Genomic DNA, 16959 nt, shown 5'->3' on the forward strand with positions numbered 1-16959 from the left:
GATAGGGATGCAGGGATGCTCAAAAAGAGATGCCGACGAAAATCAGGGAGATGCCCCTTCGGGGGGGGGGGTCGCCCTCCTCCTGCGCTCCACTTGCTCCCCCGGGAAAATTCGGGTCTGGCAGTCACTCACTCATTCACGCGGCCTGGGGGCGAGCCACAAGTTTCTTGCAAACTTTGCAGCCGGGACCAGCGGCCGCCTGGCCTTTTTTGCGCACGTCCGCGGCGTCTCCACACGGGCTGCTGCGGGAGCGCGATAAGGCAGCGCCGAGCGCCGCTGCTCTGGAGGCTGAGGGAACGGGTGGGCGCCGGACGGGGCAAGGAGAACCGGCGGAGCGTGGCTGGAGAGGGCAGGATGAAGCCGAGCGACGAGAGTGAAAAGAGCCACATCCTGCGAGGGGTGGAAGCCAGGTGGGTCGGGCGGGGTATCGGGCTGCGCCCCTCTCTCGGAACCCCAAAGCAACGCTCTTCTCTCCCATCCCTCTCCCCAAACATCCAGGGCCTCTCAACTGTTGCTCCTCCAGCCTGGAGGAGCTTTACTCAGAAGTAAGTCCCAGAGAGGTTCATGAGATTTGCTCCCAGGACCCAGGCAAATTCCAGCTCGCACGGCTCGTGCAAGCTTGCAAGGAAGTAAGCCCCTCTGTGACTGACGGGCTCGTTCCCCAATAAGTGTTGAATTGCAGCCCAAGCTGCTGCTTGCACCGAGTTTGGGAGCGGGGGGGGGGGGGGGGTGTCCCCTACCGCCCCCTTTCGTATGCTCCATTTCCAGCCATCTGGAAATGTCGGTATCTCTGCGTATTCTCTGTCCCCTCCCCTCTTGGACTGTTGAGTGGAAGAAGGCTACCCCCCCCCTCCCCAGTTTAGTAAATGAATAGTTTCTTAACATGAGTTAACAGGAAGGAGGAAAGCTTCATCCGTTGAATGGCTTCCCATCTTGTGTCTGTTAAAGGTGAGGAAGCCTAAAATGGCAGCTTGGTGGGTGAACCATGCTATACCCCAAAAAGCAATTAATCTCTACTGAGTAACATTTAATATCCCTTAATTTTGCAACAGAGGTGACTCAAGATATGTCTAAAACATAGACTACCCCCAAATATCCTTTTGATTGTCCTGGTTCTCTCACTGCACTGATGACCATGGGTGGTGGATGGGACTTGGGTAGCCACAGCAATGCAGATTAAAACCTAAATGTTTGGGGGTTTTGACACTGAACAAAGAACTGGAGGTCAAAGATTTTAAGAGATTCTGAAGTTTAACAGTTAAATGTAGCGGTTACAGGCTATGAACTTGTTGGGAGAAGGTAAAAGGGTTTCACAAACAAAATAATGATCTCTTCTGTTGTGTTTAGCTTATTGTTAGTTGTTATTGTTAGCTGTGCTTCATTTCTTTCTAATGGTTCTATGCTTCTAAAATTCTAATGCACTGGTTACTGAAAGGTGAACTACAAATGAAATAAACATAAAAATAAATAAGACAGGTTTAGCTTCCACCACAGGCTCGATCTCATTTTTGTCCTGCTTCTCTTCTTCCTGCAAGCTCTTCTTCTCTGTATCCTCACAACAATCCTCTAAGATGGGTTAGGCTCAGAAAGAACAATTGACCCAGGGTGCTCATGGCTTAGTGGGGATTTAAACCCAGGCCTTTCTTCTCGTTGTCCGAGACTCTGCCCAATGCCCCAGTTTGCAACCCAAATTGCAAACAAAGCCCTTCTTCCCAAGTTCATTTCAGGTGAATTTGCATAAAAGAATGGTCTGGTAGCATGTGCTCATCATGGGTCAGGGCTGCCTGTGTGTCTCTTGTTCTTTCTCTGTCCATTCAACATGGTTCACCACTTCTGGGAGGGACCAAACAGACTGCTTCAAAACACTGGCAATCCAGCAATTCCACTTCTCTTGCTACATAATTCTGGCCGGATCTCCAACCTGCTGATTGGAAAAGGGGGGGGGGGGTGTCCCATACTGTTAAAGGTCTGTCTCCATTCTGTAATTTATCTGGTTTGGTTTCCAGTGGGTGTGTGAGCAAACCCTTATGGGCATCACTGAGCTCCGTGCACCCTTATCAAAATGCCATAGATCAGCAAAGCTAAACTTGTAACCTGTTTGCATTGGCAAAGAGCCCTGCAGTGTCAGCCTGGGTAATTGGAAGGAAATCCCAAAGAATTCTGTGGTGCTTACTTTCTAATAAATGTGGTCAAGAGAACAACCAAAATTCCTGTCTGGGGTGTTCGTGCATGGAGAATGGGCTAACACCCAAGTACGAATGTACTTTTCGCACCTTGCAGCTCAAGTTTGGGATCCAAAAAAGAGGAGCATTTCACTTTGGAAGCAGCAGTGAGGTGTTAAAGAACGATTGTTCCACCTTGAAAAGGAAACCAACAATGTTTTCCTAAACGTAGAGGGAGTCCCCCATGCAAGCACCAGGTCATTACTGATCCATGGAGTGACGTCATATTCTGACATTTACTAGACAGACTGTTTATGGGGTGGCTTGCCATTGCTTTCCCAGTCATCTGCACTTTACCCCCAGCAAGCTGGGTACTCATTTTACCGACTACAGAAGGATGGGAGGTTGAGTCAAGCTTGAGCTGGCTACCGGAAACTGACATCCCATTGGCATTGAACTCGAATATTGCTTTGACTGCAGCACTGCAGCTTACAACGGAGCTCCTAATGTTTTCCTACTGCATAACAATCACTCCCAAGACTTCATGTGCAGAGTGGCAGCCATTACAAAGCAATGGGATTTGTAATCCCTTTCCCTTACAATCACCACACCTGCCCCGTCCTTCTTGGCCCAATTGGATCCATACTAAGTTTCTAGCCCTCATGGTGGCAAAGTCAATGCTTGGTGAAGAAAACTGTGAAAATGTTACTCGGTAAGATTTCCCATGCTCTCGCTGAGACTAGGGGAGGGTTGGATTTTGCAGATTGCTTAATTTGCCTACTTTGCACAAATTGCACCAACAGCTTTCTCAATGCAGAATATTGATTGCTAGATTAACGTGTGCCGCCCTGGTTCTACATGTGGCTGCTTTTGTTGTGCCAAGCAGTGCAGACCTCTAGTCTCGGGTGGCTTGTGGTCCTTGAACAAACATAATGTGTAGCTGTTGCAGGAGTATAGTTGTTAAGGGTGTAGTGGAAGGAAGGGGCTTGTGTCCCTAATTGAACTTCATTTGGCAAGTAGCTCCCTCCTAGAGAATCTTTCTGTTTTTTTAATTGCTCTTCTTGGCTCAGATCTTATTTAGGGATTGCGGGGAGCGGCTTTCAAGGTTCAGTGCTCAGCTACGTCCCAGACCCCTCTGCCATTGAGCTGGGCCTGAAAGAAAGCCAGCATTGTCATTCCAACTGGGCCTCTGGCAACGGCTATGACAGTGAAAGAATGCACGCACGGAGGAAGCTCTACATGGCCTCTGTGATCTGCTTGGTCTTCATGGCTGGGGAAGTTGTGGGTAAGATGCCAGGGCTTGGCACACTGTGCAGTTTTTTTGGGGAGCAGCCAGGCACAGCACAGAGTAGACATAGCAGTCTGTCAAAGAGGATGCCTGGCCACAAGTACCCTAGGCTTGATCCAGCAGGGCTCTTCCTGCACCATTTCAATTTATTTATAGTTGGATATACCCTTCCCCATGCAGGGCCCAGGATAACTTACAATAGAAATTCATAATTGAAATTAGCAATCAGTTCCCACATTATATTGTCCAATCAATTCCAAACTATAAGGGAATGAATTAAAGGAACATAGAAAAATGGAAAGGATGAAACAAGAAGGGAAGAGGAAATGAAGAAGGGAAAGAGGGAAAGAAAAGGGGGATAAAGGGAGTCCAGCTGTGTTGGAATGCTGTAGCTGTCCTCAGCCATAGGCCTGGCGGACCAGTGTCTCATCAGACAGAGCATTCTACCAGCCCAGGGCCAGAGCTGAATATCTTTTGGGCATCTGACTTTTCTGTAGTGCCAGCGTGGTGTAGTGGTGGTGTAGTGGTTAAGAGCAGGTGCACTCTAATCTGGAGAACCGGGTTTAATTCCCCGCTCTGCCACTTGAGCTGGGAAGGCTTATCTGGGAAACTAGATTAGCCTGTACACTCCAACACATGCCAGCTGGGTGATCTTGGACTAGTCACAGTTTTTCTGAGATCTCTCAGCCCCACGCACCTCACAGAGTATTTGTTGTGGGGGGGGGGGGGCGGGGAAGGGAAAGGAGATTGTAAGCCCTTAGAGGAGAGAGAGGGGGAGGTATAAATCCAAACTCTTCTTCTTCCCGGGACTGCACCACTTTGGAATACAATTCAGAAGACTGATTGTTGCATGTTCCCCTTGTTTAAAAAAACTCTGTGTACTTAGAAAACTAGGACAGCAGAGAGAAGATCTCTTCTCTGGTGTGTTAGCTTCCCTGCTGTTGGAAGAAGAGCCAAAGAGCCTCTTAGTACTGATTGTCAGCCATCAATGGTCTCTAATTCTTCTTTCCACTTGCTGTGTCTCTCCTCAGGGGGCTACTTTGCCCACAGCTTGGCCATTATGATGGATGCAGCCCATCTGCTGACTGACTTTGCCAGCATGATGATCAGCCTCTTTTCGCTCTGGATGTCATCCCGGCCAGCTACCAAGACCATGAACTTTGGCTGGCATCGGGCAGGTAACTTAAACAGTTGTATTTAGCATTTGTTGGATGATATTCAGGAGAAGACCCTGCTTTCTGTAGAAACGCCATTCTGCTATGTAGTTCTGGCCTTAGCTCTTTTGTCTTTTTCTGTCCCCCCCTCTCCTCCCACCCACACACACACAAGAACACACCAATTTTGCCCTGAACCTCTTTGCAAATTAACTTGCAGCTGGCCAAAGCTCTCTGAATGTGTCCACATTTCTATGGGCTGGGACCTTCAAAGCCCTCCCCTTTGGGTTGTGATCTGATCCTCTAAAACAATTGGCCATGCTGACAGAGGCTGATGGGAATTGTAGTTCCTGAACATCTGGAGAGCCGCAGGTTCCCTACCCCTGCTCTAAAACACTGCCATTTTTGTTGCTCTTTCAAAGGTGCTCATGCACAGAAAGCTAAAATCCTTGCTTTCTTTGCACGCATGCTGAATACAGCAGCAGGACAGTGAGGTGAGGTTGTAGAAGAGATCACTTTCAGCATTTCTTTCTCTTCCTGTCATGTGTCCCTGTTATATACATTACTTAGATGTCATACTTCCTCCTCGCTCTTGCACTTCACTGGACCCCATGCATCCATTAGACGGACCCCACCCACAGCTCCTTATCTTCTGCAGGCAGGAAGGAACCACTCACTGACTTGCCTGTCAGTTTTCCCCACTTTTTTCCCTTCAAGGATTAGATTTCTTCAGAAAATGATAATGTTTGGTTGAAAGCACTTCCTCTCAGCCTTATAGGTGAAAGATGCCTGTTGGCTTTATTCCTTTCCAGGCATACCTCTCACCAAGGCCCTCTAAAATAAGTACTGGAGACAGATTTAAACTTAAACAGATTAAAGATTTATTAACAGATAGAGGAGATGGTAAAGGAAGGAATAATAACTTGGAGATGGATTTTGATGAGGCAAATAAGTCAGGAGGCAGGATAAATATATATACACTATACGCAAAAGATTGGCACAGAGATTCAAAGGTTTGTTCTCCGCACAGCACTTAAGATTGTTCAGTTTCAGTTCATCTTGGATGTTATAACTTCTTAGTAGTTTCACAGATTGTACCATTCCTTAATTTTATCAGTAGTTCTGGCTTTTGGCTTCTTCGCATTGAGAGTCCTAATACTGGTTTGGAACCTATACACAATAACCTCACACAGTCCACACAATTAGAAAAACCTCAAAATAAAACATAAATAGTCTACTGAGTTAAACCAAGGCAAATCCGATACCCCAGACCCACTGCTATACAAGAATCCCTCTTTCACTAGGGCACGAGTCTGCCTGTGTTTAGAACTGCACTCTACTTCTGGCTTTGTTTAAGAATCCCTCTGTTGCTTGATAACCTGTGGACTCCTTAGAGCAGGCAGCATCAAAGATGGGCATCATTCTCAGGATATAAACATGTTGGGTTACAGCCACTAACCTGAGTGGGGCTGAAACTGTAATGGTCTTCTGTCTATCTTGTGCAATAATAGAATTGTCTGCAGAAGGAGAACACCTTGGAGTAGTCTTGCTTGGGACTTAACTCCCTAGTAAATGTGCTGAGGATCAAGCTGCCAGGCAGTGCCTGTTTAATAACCTGAAGATCCCTGACTCTTTCCTCCCCTGCAGAGATTTTGGGAGCGCTGCTGTCGGTGCTGTCCATCTGGGTTGTGACCGGTGTCTTGGTCTATCTAGCAGTCCAGCGGTTGCTCTTGGGCGAGTATGAGATAGAAGGGGAAGCAATGCTCATCACCTCTGCTTGTGCAGTGGCAGTGAATATCATGTACGTAGGAATCATCTTCAAAAGCTGTATAATTTGGAGATTCTTGATTGATGGGAGGTGACCTTAGCAGCTGGCCATGGAAGATTTGTGGATGGGCTGCTGGAGGTTTTGTCTTGAGGACCTTGAGCTGAACCAACCAGATCAGACCCTGATGAAAGGAAAAGCTCCCATTTCCTTGCTGGCCTATAAATACTATCTCTTTGAAGTTATTTCATGATAATCTGGAGCGAATCTGCAGAAAATGGTGGCTAGGGCAAGGACACACACACACACCAAATCTGACAGGTCATCTCCATCTTGGAAGACCAGCTCTCCAATGGTCAGATCTACCATTACTCACAGGTAACCAGCCCTCCAGAGAGCTGGTCTGGAGAAGTTAAGAAGCATTGGTAGATCTGACTTTTGCTGAGGCCAATTACTGTCAACTGTGGGCAACCAGCTCTCCGGAGAGCCAGAGAAGATTTGGTAGACCTGGCTTCCCTCTGCTTCTAAATGGGAGGTAAACCAGCCCTCTAAGTAGTGGCAGCTTCCTACTTTACAAAGGGGCAGCCTGGGCACCCCCGGGAAAATAGTGCCCAGGGTTTATGCCCTGGCTTGTCCTATTGTAAATACACTAGTAGTGTGGATATGCCCAGAAATAACTGCACTCTATTTATCTACATTTACACTGCATTTGCTTGTATTTGTGATGACATTTTCAGACAGGAGCAATGGACTATGGAGACAGTCCTTCTCTTCCAAGGCAAATTTGTCTTCCCCTGTAATTTGGCTCACTTCCTCAACTCACCTTTCTGTTGCCCGCTTCTTCAATTTTGTGCTGCAGGATGTGAGTTGAAGTGTGGATAGCTCTGCCGTAACGAAGGCCCTGAAAGTCTGATGGCTCGGCAAGGAGGGAGAAGTGCTGAGCAATGGATCTGTGCTGCCTTCCTTGCCACATGGGTTGCTAAGAGGCAAAAAGTATGCCCTCAATGCAAAAGGAGTCGGGAATCTACATTTCTTTGTGGTAACCACTTGCCTTGGTCTCTGCAGAATGGGAGTCTCCCTGCACCAGTCAGGCCATGGGCATAGCCATCACAGTCATAGCGAGGGGCAGAATACCAGCGTTCGGGCTGCATTCATCCATGTTGTTGGGGACCTTCTGCAAAGCATCGGGGTCCTGGTTGCAGCCTACATCATTTATTTCAAGGTAAGGGTTCTAGCTGTGCTATTTGGGGAAGGCTTGGACCAGAATGGTAATTCTACATGTACAACCAAGAAAGACTTTTCCCTGAAAGTTTGACTAGACCTTACTGTCTCTTCTGTGTTAGCTTTCAATTTCTTTTTTGCTTTTGCAAATGCGGCCTCTGGGATTGCTTTATCCACTAGAGCTGTGTCATGGAGAACAGGAAACGTAATCCTGCCATTTTCTCCCTGGATAAAGCTGTGCTTGTGCTGCTTTACCCCCATACAGAATAACATGCCTGCAGCATATTTGGGTCATAGGTCTGTTTCATCACGGAGCTGATCTGCCTACTACCAAGGAAATTACTGCAGCCCTGTAATATTTTTTTTTCAGTGTCTGCACAAAGCTAAGTGTTAAATAGCATGGGGACAGTAATATAATATTCACATCCTTCCAGCCAGAACTGAAGTTCGTGGATCCCATCTGCACCTTTCTGTTTTCCTTCCTCGTCCTTGGAACGACACTGACCATTCTCCGAGATGTGGTCCTTGTGCTGATGGAAGGTAAATCTCTGGGAGAGTGGGAGAGGATGACAGTGGACTATGAAGGAGGATTTTTTCCCTATTCAAGATATTTTCCCTTGTGCAAATGTACCTGCCAGCATTACTTAATCAAAGAGAGAAGCAGTGTGGGGAAAGGGAGAATTCAACCCTGTCCTACCATGTGGTTTTTGCTTCAGGCTTCTTTTATGTCCATCATTATAGGGAAAATTTAATTGCACTGTATTGTCGAAGGTTTTCATGGCCAGATTCAACTGGTTGTGGTGGGTTTTCTGGGCTGTGTGGCCATGGTCTGGTGGATCTTGTTCTTAACATTTTGCCTGCATCTGTGGCTGGAAGACTTCCCTCTGTGATACACCTCTGAAGAAGCCAGCCACAGATGCAGGCAAAACGTTAGGAACAAGGTCCACCAGACTATGGCCACACAGCCTGGAAAACCCACCCAACCAACTTAATTGCACTCTCCCCTCTCCTGGTGTGGGAAAGTAGCTCGCAGATGACTTTCTCTAGCGAGGAGCCTGCAGGGGAGGAAAGAGTCGAAAGTTCTGTTCTCTTTGAGAAAGCAGCCTTAAGCAACTGAACTTGCAGAAGTGTGGGAGGAGGTGGACTTCAAAATCTACACAGAAGAATAATGTGTGTCTGAGCCCTAAAACATCCTAGTAGCAAGGAATATTTGTATGAATTAGATAGCATTTTATTTTGTTACATTTCTAGTGCATCCTCAGGGCTGGGTAATAATATGCTTCTACTCTAACTTGCCACCAAAAGCCAGCTAACAACTTGATGGGGGAAAAATGTCTTGCCCCTTTGACAGCAGTGGGATGAGATGTTATTTACTTGGTGATGCTCATTGATGACAAGCTTCACCTGCATATTTCCATACATTAAGCTGCTGTTAAAGGGCTAGCTTGATATTGTCTGATCTGGGAAGTTACGCAGGGTCAGCCCTGGTCAGTTTTTGGATGGGAAACCACCAGGGAATACCAGAGTCTCTATGCAGACAGGCAATGGCAAACCACCTCTGATGTTTCTTGCCTTGAAAACCCTACAGGTCACCATAAATTGGCTTCAGCTTACCAGAAAAAAAGGCTCAGGTCATTTTTTTCCTCAAAGTTGTTGGCAACCCTCATTTCTTATGGATGCAAAAATCAGAGGGATGACAGTACAGTGGGGGCTGAAAATTTCCCTTGAATAACAGAGCTCTGGGCAGAACCGTCTGACCAAACCAATATGTTTTCACTTGAGGGAAGAGAAGCAAGTTGGGCCGTAGAGCTCCCTCTTGTGTCCCCCACTCCAAATTGCTTGCATCTAACTGGCATCTCCCTCTTGCTTTCCTGCAGGTACACCCAAAGGTGTGGATTTTAATGAAGTGAAGAGAATCCTGCTGTCCATCAGTGGTGTGAAAGCTCTTCATAGCCTCCATATCTGGGCTCTAACTGTGTCTCAGCCAGTCTTGTCAGTTCACATTGCAATCAGTAAGTTGCATCTCCAAGGGTTTGGAGCTTGCTAAGTATAGCTGCCATGATTATCGGACTGGGACTCCAGGGGATGGTGGTGATAAACACATCTGTCATTGGCAGGTAGAGGGGTCAGGCTCCTGCTCACAGTTGTTGAAAGGGCCCACTGATCCTGGGACGTAGAACAAAAATAGAAGAGGCCGAGATTGTGCAATTCCATCTGTTCATAAAATGCAAATTGCACACACACACCCCTTTGCATCAAGGCTGTTTAACACAGAGAAGGGGTGTTTAACCCTTTAATCTCCACTCAGTTTTTATAATCAAGACTGGATTTGAGGCTTAGTTATAACAGTTTAAAGGTTTAAAAAAAACACATTTTAAAAACGATATTACTCTCCTCCCCTTGAAAATGGTAGCAAAAAGAGCAAATTTGATGAGCAGAGCTGAGCAGACGATGAGAGGTTATGCCCCACCCACCTCACAGGGTGTTTGTTGTGATGGGGGAAGGGTAAGGAGATTGTAAGCCCCTTTGAGTCTCCTACAGGAGAGAAAGGGGGGATATAAATCCAAACTCTTCTTCTTCTTCTCTTCCTGCCCTGATTTGCCCTGAGACAAGCTGAGGCCTCTCAAAGTTGAGGCTGTTCAAGTCTGCAATTTGCATGGCAGGCTTGACTTGTAGGTGGAAATGCATGAACCTCAACTGGTTTTTTCCCCCCAAATCCTCCTCCCCAGTACTTTGATGAGCTGCAGGTAGAACTCTGTAGAAAAGGGGGGCATTGGAAACCAGGTGGGAGTGCTCAAAAAATTGGAAATTGCTCACACTTTGGGCTGCGTATGTCTGCCTGCCTGACACCCCCCCCCCCCCACCGGTCCCTTGTTAGATTGAAAGCATATTTCTTATTTCCTTCCAAGAATTCACAGTGATATAACTGAAAATTAGGCCAGTAGAAGAAGGTGTAGCGATATGGAATTGGCCCCAAGTACAAATTCTTTTCTGGGCCCAGAAAAGCAGTATGGCTTGCCAATTAAGTGATGAAAAGACAGCCAGTCTGGTGCAGTGCTTACAGCATTGGGCTAGGATTTGGGATACCCATATTCAAGTCCCCATTCTGCCTTGGCAGTTGGTCATATGACTTTTGACCAGTCGCATACTCCCAGCCTAACCTACCTTACAGGGCTGTTGTAAAGGTAATATGGAGGGGGGGGGAGAATGAAGTTGTAAGTTGCTTTGAGCCCTCATTGAGGAGGAAAGGAGGGTATCAATATCTAAATAAATAATAAAAACATTTTTCAAGAGAAAGGTATTAGTTGTGTCGGCATGAGATGGGCTGCTACTATGGATCTGTTGCTTGGAAAGTCACACTCCCCCCAAAAGAACTCTACATATGTAGTACATTTTAATATTTTACTTCCTCTGAGGAGCTCACAGTGTCATATCTGGTGGTTTTCCTTCCTTATTCTATCCTCGCAACAGGCCCTGTGAGGTGGTTTAGGGTGAGAGTGTGTGGTTGGCCCAAGGTGCCCCCCACACTCAAGCTTCATATCAGAGTACAGCATCTGGAATCTGGCCTGGCAGATCCTAATCCAGCACTGTAATCACTACACAACAGTGCTTCTTTTAGAATAAATGGTGAGAAGGAGATCAAGGGTAGTGGAAATAGTCTATAAAGATATGAACTACAGAAGAAGGATCTGTGTGGTTTGGGCACGTGCTTGGTAGGATCCAGCTGTCAATTCCATCACATGAAGTCCTTTCATCAAAGCAACTTCCTTTTTTAAAGGGGGAGGGGTGTTTCTTGTGAAACTGCCCAGCAAGTTTGGATGATGTTGTTTGTAACGTCACTAATGTCACAAGCACCGCTCCTGTTCCCTTTCAGTCGTGCTTGGCCAAGAGCACTTCCCGTGAATTGCATCTGCAACACAGTTGTTAATAGATCCTCTTTTCAGCTGCTCTCTGTGTTCCGGCCTATAAAGGTGAGGCACGTGGCAAGCAGAAACAGGGATTTTTCAGTGGTGGCACCTTGCCTATGGAATGCCCTCTGTTTTGAAGTTTGCCTGGAGCCTAACATACTCTCTGTTAAGGGAGCCCAAAGCATTTCCTAGTCCCTAGGCTTTTAACAATGGGGTTTGATCTTCTATTGTTTTTACAATGTGCTTCTAGCTTGAGGTCTATTACGAGGATAATTTCAGCTGCCAAATATTTAATGGTTCAAGACTTTAAGCATAGCTATACTTTGGGAGTCTCATTGCCCTTTTTAAAATGGCTTTTATTTTAATGATTTTTATTTCATAAGCCAACCCTGAGCAAAAAAAAAAAAAAAAGGGAATATAAGCCATGGTTGGACAGCTAGAGGGCCTCAGAGGCTTTCCTAACTGGTGACTGAGGTCTTGAGAAATTTCCTTTGCACACTATTATTGCTGCTATAGGATTATCCTGCTATGGGATAGGGACTGCAGTGTGCTATTTAAATTAAGCCATGGCTTCATCCTGTTGCATTCTGCCATTAATAGCTGTGAGCAATCTTTTCTAGTGTCTATCTTGATAAATGGAGTTAAGCGCCACAGTTTCTGCCTCCTTGGTTAGGTGAGATAGGATAGGATTGCTTTTCCTGAACTTCCTGTTCTTTTGTTAGTTTGCAGTGGTATTGCATGAACCAACTCATCAGTCAATAACCTTTAAGGTGGGGACTATAGATTGTGGGGCAGAGGTTCAGACAGCGGTTTGCCAGATTGTACGTTATGTGAGAGATCTTTGCAGAATCTTCTTTTAAGCGCTGATATTTGTTTGCTTCCCAGATGAGGACTCAGAGGCACAGACCATCTTGAAAGAAGCCAGTTCCCGGCTACAAAAGGCCTTCAACTTCCACACTACTACCATCCAGATAGAGAACTACTCTGAGGACATGAATGATTGTCAGGAATGCCAGAGCCCCTTGGACTGACTGGTGCTCACCAGGGAGGGTTGCTAAGCAACCCTGACTAGATGGCCTTGTCAAAACTGCTACCTCAGATCTGCTGTTGCTGTGACCTTAAACTCCTATAGTCTCCTGGGCTGTTGCTGAAGGGGTGTTTGGGATTTGAGCGATGTGATTCTTTTCCACTGAATTCTGCATTTTTAGGAAGCATCGTCTTTTTTTTTTTTTGCCCCCTTCCTCCTCTTTCTGTGTGTTTATCAGTGTCTCTTTTTCATTCGCTTCAGGAAATGTAATTTTTAATGGCCTGCAATTAAAACAGTGGAATCTATTTGTTTGAATTTGCTATGGCTTTGGTCCCTTTCACATTTGTCATTTTAAACCAGCGGTTATCCATTACTGGCCCAATTCTATGTAAAGCAACGTGAGGATGGAGGTTTCAGACAGCATTTTAGAATCTGTTTGTGAGCCGTATTTGAAGCTTTTCTTCCACTTGTACTTGTTTTCATAGTTGTTTTCCCAGGTCTTGCTCTTTGCACCTTCTATCTGCTCATAGAAATTGTATTCATTTTGGAGCTCCTGGTCATTTGTTGCTGTAAAAGGCAGTGCCTTCCAGCAGGTGGATCACAAAGCCTGGTCAGTTTGGCATCCTGTATGCCTCTGCAGCTGAAGGCTCATGTATTTGCATCTTCAGGAAATAATGTCTGTCAGCATCGTGTCAGGCTATGATCTGGGAGGCACAAGTTCTCATCCCCACTGTGGCATGGAAGTTTGCTGGGTGACCTTGGACCAGTCATACACTCTCAGCCTAAGCTACCTCAGAATGGTTGGGAGAATAAAATGGAGAATGGAAGAATGCTATAAGTCACTTTAGGTTCCCATTGGAAAAAACCTATATAAATTATGGAAATAAAAATTACTGTGTTGGGAATCTAAGCCATGATTGGCCCACTAGAGGGCCTCAGAGGCTTTCCTGATTGGTGATTGAAGTCTTGTGAAATTTCCTTTACACACTATTATTACTATACAGTATAATTCCGCTATAGGATAAGGACTGAAGTATGTTATTTGGATTAAGCCATGGCTTCATCCTGTTGCATTCTGATATGACCAAATGTGAGCAATCTGTCCCAGTGGTCTGTCTTGATGAATGGGTTTAAGTGCCAGAGTTTCTGCCTCCTTGGTTAGGGGAGGTAGCATAGGTTTGCTTTTGCTTATCTTACTGTTCTCAGACAGCAGCTTGCCAAATTGTACATTATGTGAGAGATCTGTGCAGAATCTTCTTTTCAAGTGCTTGTATTTATTTCCTTTATTGATAGGTCACCTTTTTTTATGAAGACTCAATGTGGATTACAGAATCAGGAAACATATGGCAGCATACAGGGATCTTCATTTAATTCCCTAAGAAGTATCTAAGATAGAGGAAGAGTGAAAGCCTTCAACTGGACCTAAACTATCCACCAGTCTAAATGGAGATTTGAATCTGGGACTCCCTAGGCCTTAATCCTGCCTTCTATTCATATGGCCACACTGTTTCTCTGCTGCTTTTTCCAGTCAGCCAATGTGGCTGCTTTTCTGGAATTTTTCTTCTTGATATCTGAGTGCTTTCAATCTAGGCTCTTGTTAACTGATTGGTAAGACATCCCTCTGAAATAGGTGCTTCCTTCATGGCCTGCATGCAGAATAGACTTCAAAGAAAAGAAAAAACTTGACCCGACGATATAAATATTTATACAAGGGTCAAGCAAACAACAATACAATATTATTAAGATATATAATTAGTGTGCACATCATACAGAATGAAAATGGCTAGTTAAAAACATATGTTCTGAAACCTGATTCCAATGTATATTTTACATAATTTTTGTTGAGTTTTCAGAAAAGAACTCCTGGTTTGGACTGATACATCAATTGTTCAATGTGTGTCTTTAGAAATGTTATCTCCCTAACCATGAGGAAGGCAGTGAGGGCTAATATGCATATGGTTGTGTTGTTCATTTGATATATTCATCAATTGTAATGACGCTTGTGTTATTTGTGAGATTTATATAAAATATATGTTGGGATCTGGTTTCCAGAACCTATGTTTTTAACTTTCTATTTTATTCGATAATGTGTCCATTAATTTGATATATTTTGATAACATTGTATTGTTGTTAACTTGACCCCTATATTACTATGTGCAGAAAAAGCATAGATATGCACAGCCTTCCACCCTTTTCGGGTGATGAGTGCACTGAGTCCCAGAGAGTTTAGGAAGCCACACAGTTATCTGAGGCAGTATCATGTGGAAAACAGCTTCCCATCAAAAGGAACTTTGCAAGCACCAGCTGATGTCTGTGGCAGGATTCTAGCTGAGGAATGTTTACTTCTGTTTGGTCCTCGTGAAGGAAGGGTCTCAGTGCAGCCCTGGAGAAGATATGATTGGCCAGTGGCAGGAGTTCTGGTCAAGGCAATGGTGCCACTTGGTTCGAGGCTGCAATATTTCAGATGAGGTGGGTGAGTTTGCACCAGTGTTTTGACGTCTCACTCAATTATAGCAGTCCCTACAGCCTAAAGGGTTCCTTTTATACCAGTGGGAGGGAGCTGGGGCTGTGTCACCGTTCCTGACTACAAATGGCCTTTTGGCATGAGCAGAGTATGTTCTTTTCACAACTAGAAGGAGTTTCTGGGTCAGGTGGCCTTTTTTGCTCGGCAGTAGCTTGAAAATAACAAAAGGAAGCCTGGCATTATGCAACGTGGGACTGAGTAATGGAATTTGTTGCCACACAAGTGGAGAATGGACGGCTGTCAAATTGCGTCAGCAGCTTTCAACTGTTCTGCCTGCAGAGAACCTTCTTGTCGTCTTAGGGAACCCCTGAGCGTTGGTTGCTGAAGATCTTGGAACATCTTTTAGGCCACCCATGATTCATATGGAGCGTTGGTCAGTAGGGGGATGTGGTCCTTGCTGTCACCCTAAATGAACCAAAGATACAAAGAATGCTCCTTGTGCCTGCACATGGTGGGTGGCTGAGTTTTGCATTCCTTCCTAGTGAAAGCTGTTTTTCTCAGGAAGACAAGATACATCTTTTCAATAGCAATCATCTGAGGAGCCCCAGAATTCCCTGGGAAACCTTCAACTTGAAAACTACTATTTATAAGCTTTATAAAAACTAGCTACATTTGTGGTGCCTCTTTTTGTGTTCAATGATGCGACTAGGCCATTCCAGATTTAATTATGTATTTCCCCTCCCGTGCCCAGATGATAATGGATACTTCAAATGTACCTGACCAGAAGCAAACCATTTTTAAACTGTGTTTGTCATGTTTATGATAATGATCACATACCCCTTTGGGCCCCATTAAAGTAGAAACATGACTAATATTTACTAGCAGAATTTTATCTCCATTGTTTTCCATTTTTCCTGTGTAAATTGATTCAAGATCTTTTTGTTGCAATGACATTGTAAACAACTCACAAGCAGTGTCAGGGGTTGGATGAAGTTGGTGGTTCTTTTTAAAATGCCAGCAACTCTGAGGAGATGGGAACAGACAAATGGGGTCTGAAAGGGCATCAATCTCCCATCAATCCACAGCAGTAAAGCCCAGGAGAGATGTGAGTCCGAGCCAGTAATATACTTTAATCTATGGATTTATAGCCTCATCCATTTTGCCAGAGGGAGGGTGCAAGAGCTACTCCGCTTCCCTCCCATAACCAAGAAGTGTATTTGCTGCTTTATGGACACTAGAGCCCAGTTGCCTTGCAGGAATGATTGATTTTATTGCAAGGTCTGTGGGGTTGCTCAGGAAGAAAAGCCATGTTATTTATGCCAAAGTTGTCAGCACTAAATTAATGGCGTGGCAGGTTCCCCAGCCTGTTTATGAAATGATTGCTTAGAAAGAGACTTAGGCTGGTTGAAAAGTGACTCTTGGCCCTGCTGGGCAACGCCATCTTGTTGCCATTTCTCAGAAGGGGCTTAAGTTATTTCAGGATGACTCTGCCGGTAAGGTTCTGAATTAGGGCAGCTTTATATGGATGTGAATTGACACAATCACTCACTTGTGTCCAGAGGTGTATCTAGGGAAAATGTAGCCCGGTGCAAAATCTGAGTTTTCTGCCTCGCCCCGCACCAGCAGTATAAGCGGCCACCCTCCTCAATCATGACCAAACAACTTTTTTTGCACCAGGTCTTGAAGTCAGCGTATGAACCCGGGGGGAAGGAGGAGGTGTAGGGGGGCAATTTTCCGCCCCCCACATGACTAAATGGTCGCAGTCTGGGGACATTTGACCCCTGGGCTGTATGCCCCTACTTGTGTCTGTGGGGAGTGGAGGGTGACAATAGGTATGCCTCCCCAAACCCTAAATTTACTGGTAAGCGATCAGATGATCAGCAGTTAAGACTAACTGACATCCTCTCCCCCCACCCCATTATTTCTGCAGTTAATGTTAAGGACCTAAAGCAGTATTTTATAGGGACCAG

The 16959-nt window shown here is 45.3% G+C and overlaps 1 protein-coding gene across 1 annotated transcript; it reads left to right on the plus strand.

Moving 5' to 3' along the window:
* Window positions 1–12830, plus strand: SLC30A2 (solute carrier family 30 member 2). The gene is made up of 8 exons (XM_048500874.1): window positions 1–410; window positions 3233–3447; window positions 4482–4628; window positions 6252–6405; window positions 7435–7591; window positions 8025–8130; window positions 9468–9602; window positions 12384–12830. Exons 1-8 carry the CDS (start codon window positions 16–18, stop codon window positions 12527–12529), a joined length of 1455 nt encoding a protein of 484 aa, XP_048356831.1. The 5' UTR covers window positions 1–15; the 3' UTR covers window positions 12530–12830.
* The last annotated feature ends 4129 nt before the right edge of the window (window positions 12831–16959 follow it).

This window comes from Sphaerodactylus townsendi, linkage group LG06 (genome assembly GCF_021028975.2).
Source record: "Sphaerodactylus townsendi isolate TG3544 linkage group LG06, MPM_Stown_v2.3, whole genome shotgun sequence".
Classification (NCBI taxonomy): domain Eukaryota; kingdom Metazoa; phylum Chordata; class Lepidosauria; order Squamata; family Sphaerodactylidae; genus Sphaerodactylus; species Sphaerodactylus townsendi.

What these genes read in the sequence shown, in the direction of transcription:
- SLC30A2 (XM_048500874.1), top strand. Translation starts at nt 16, where the DNA reads ATGCTCAAAAAGAGATGCCGACGAAAATCAGGGAGATGCCCCTTCGGG. An exon ending in CATGGCTGGGGAAGTTGTGG is followed by an intron (nt 3,448 to 4,481) that starts GTAAGATGCCAG and finishes GTCTCTCCTCAG; the next exon opens with GGGGCTACTTTGCCCACAGC. An exon ending in GGTCCTTGTGCTGATGGAAG is followed by an intron (nt 8,131 to 9,467) that starts GTAAATCTCTGG and finishes GCTTTCCTGCAG; the next exon opens with GTACACCCAAAGGTGTGGAT.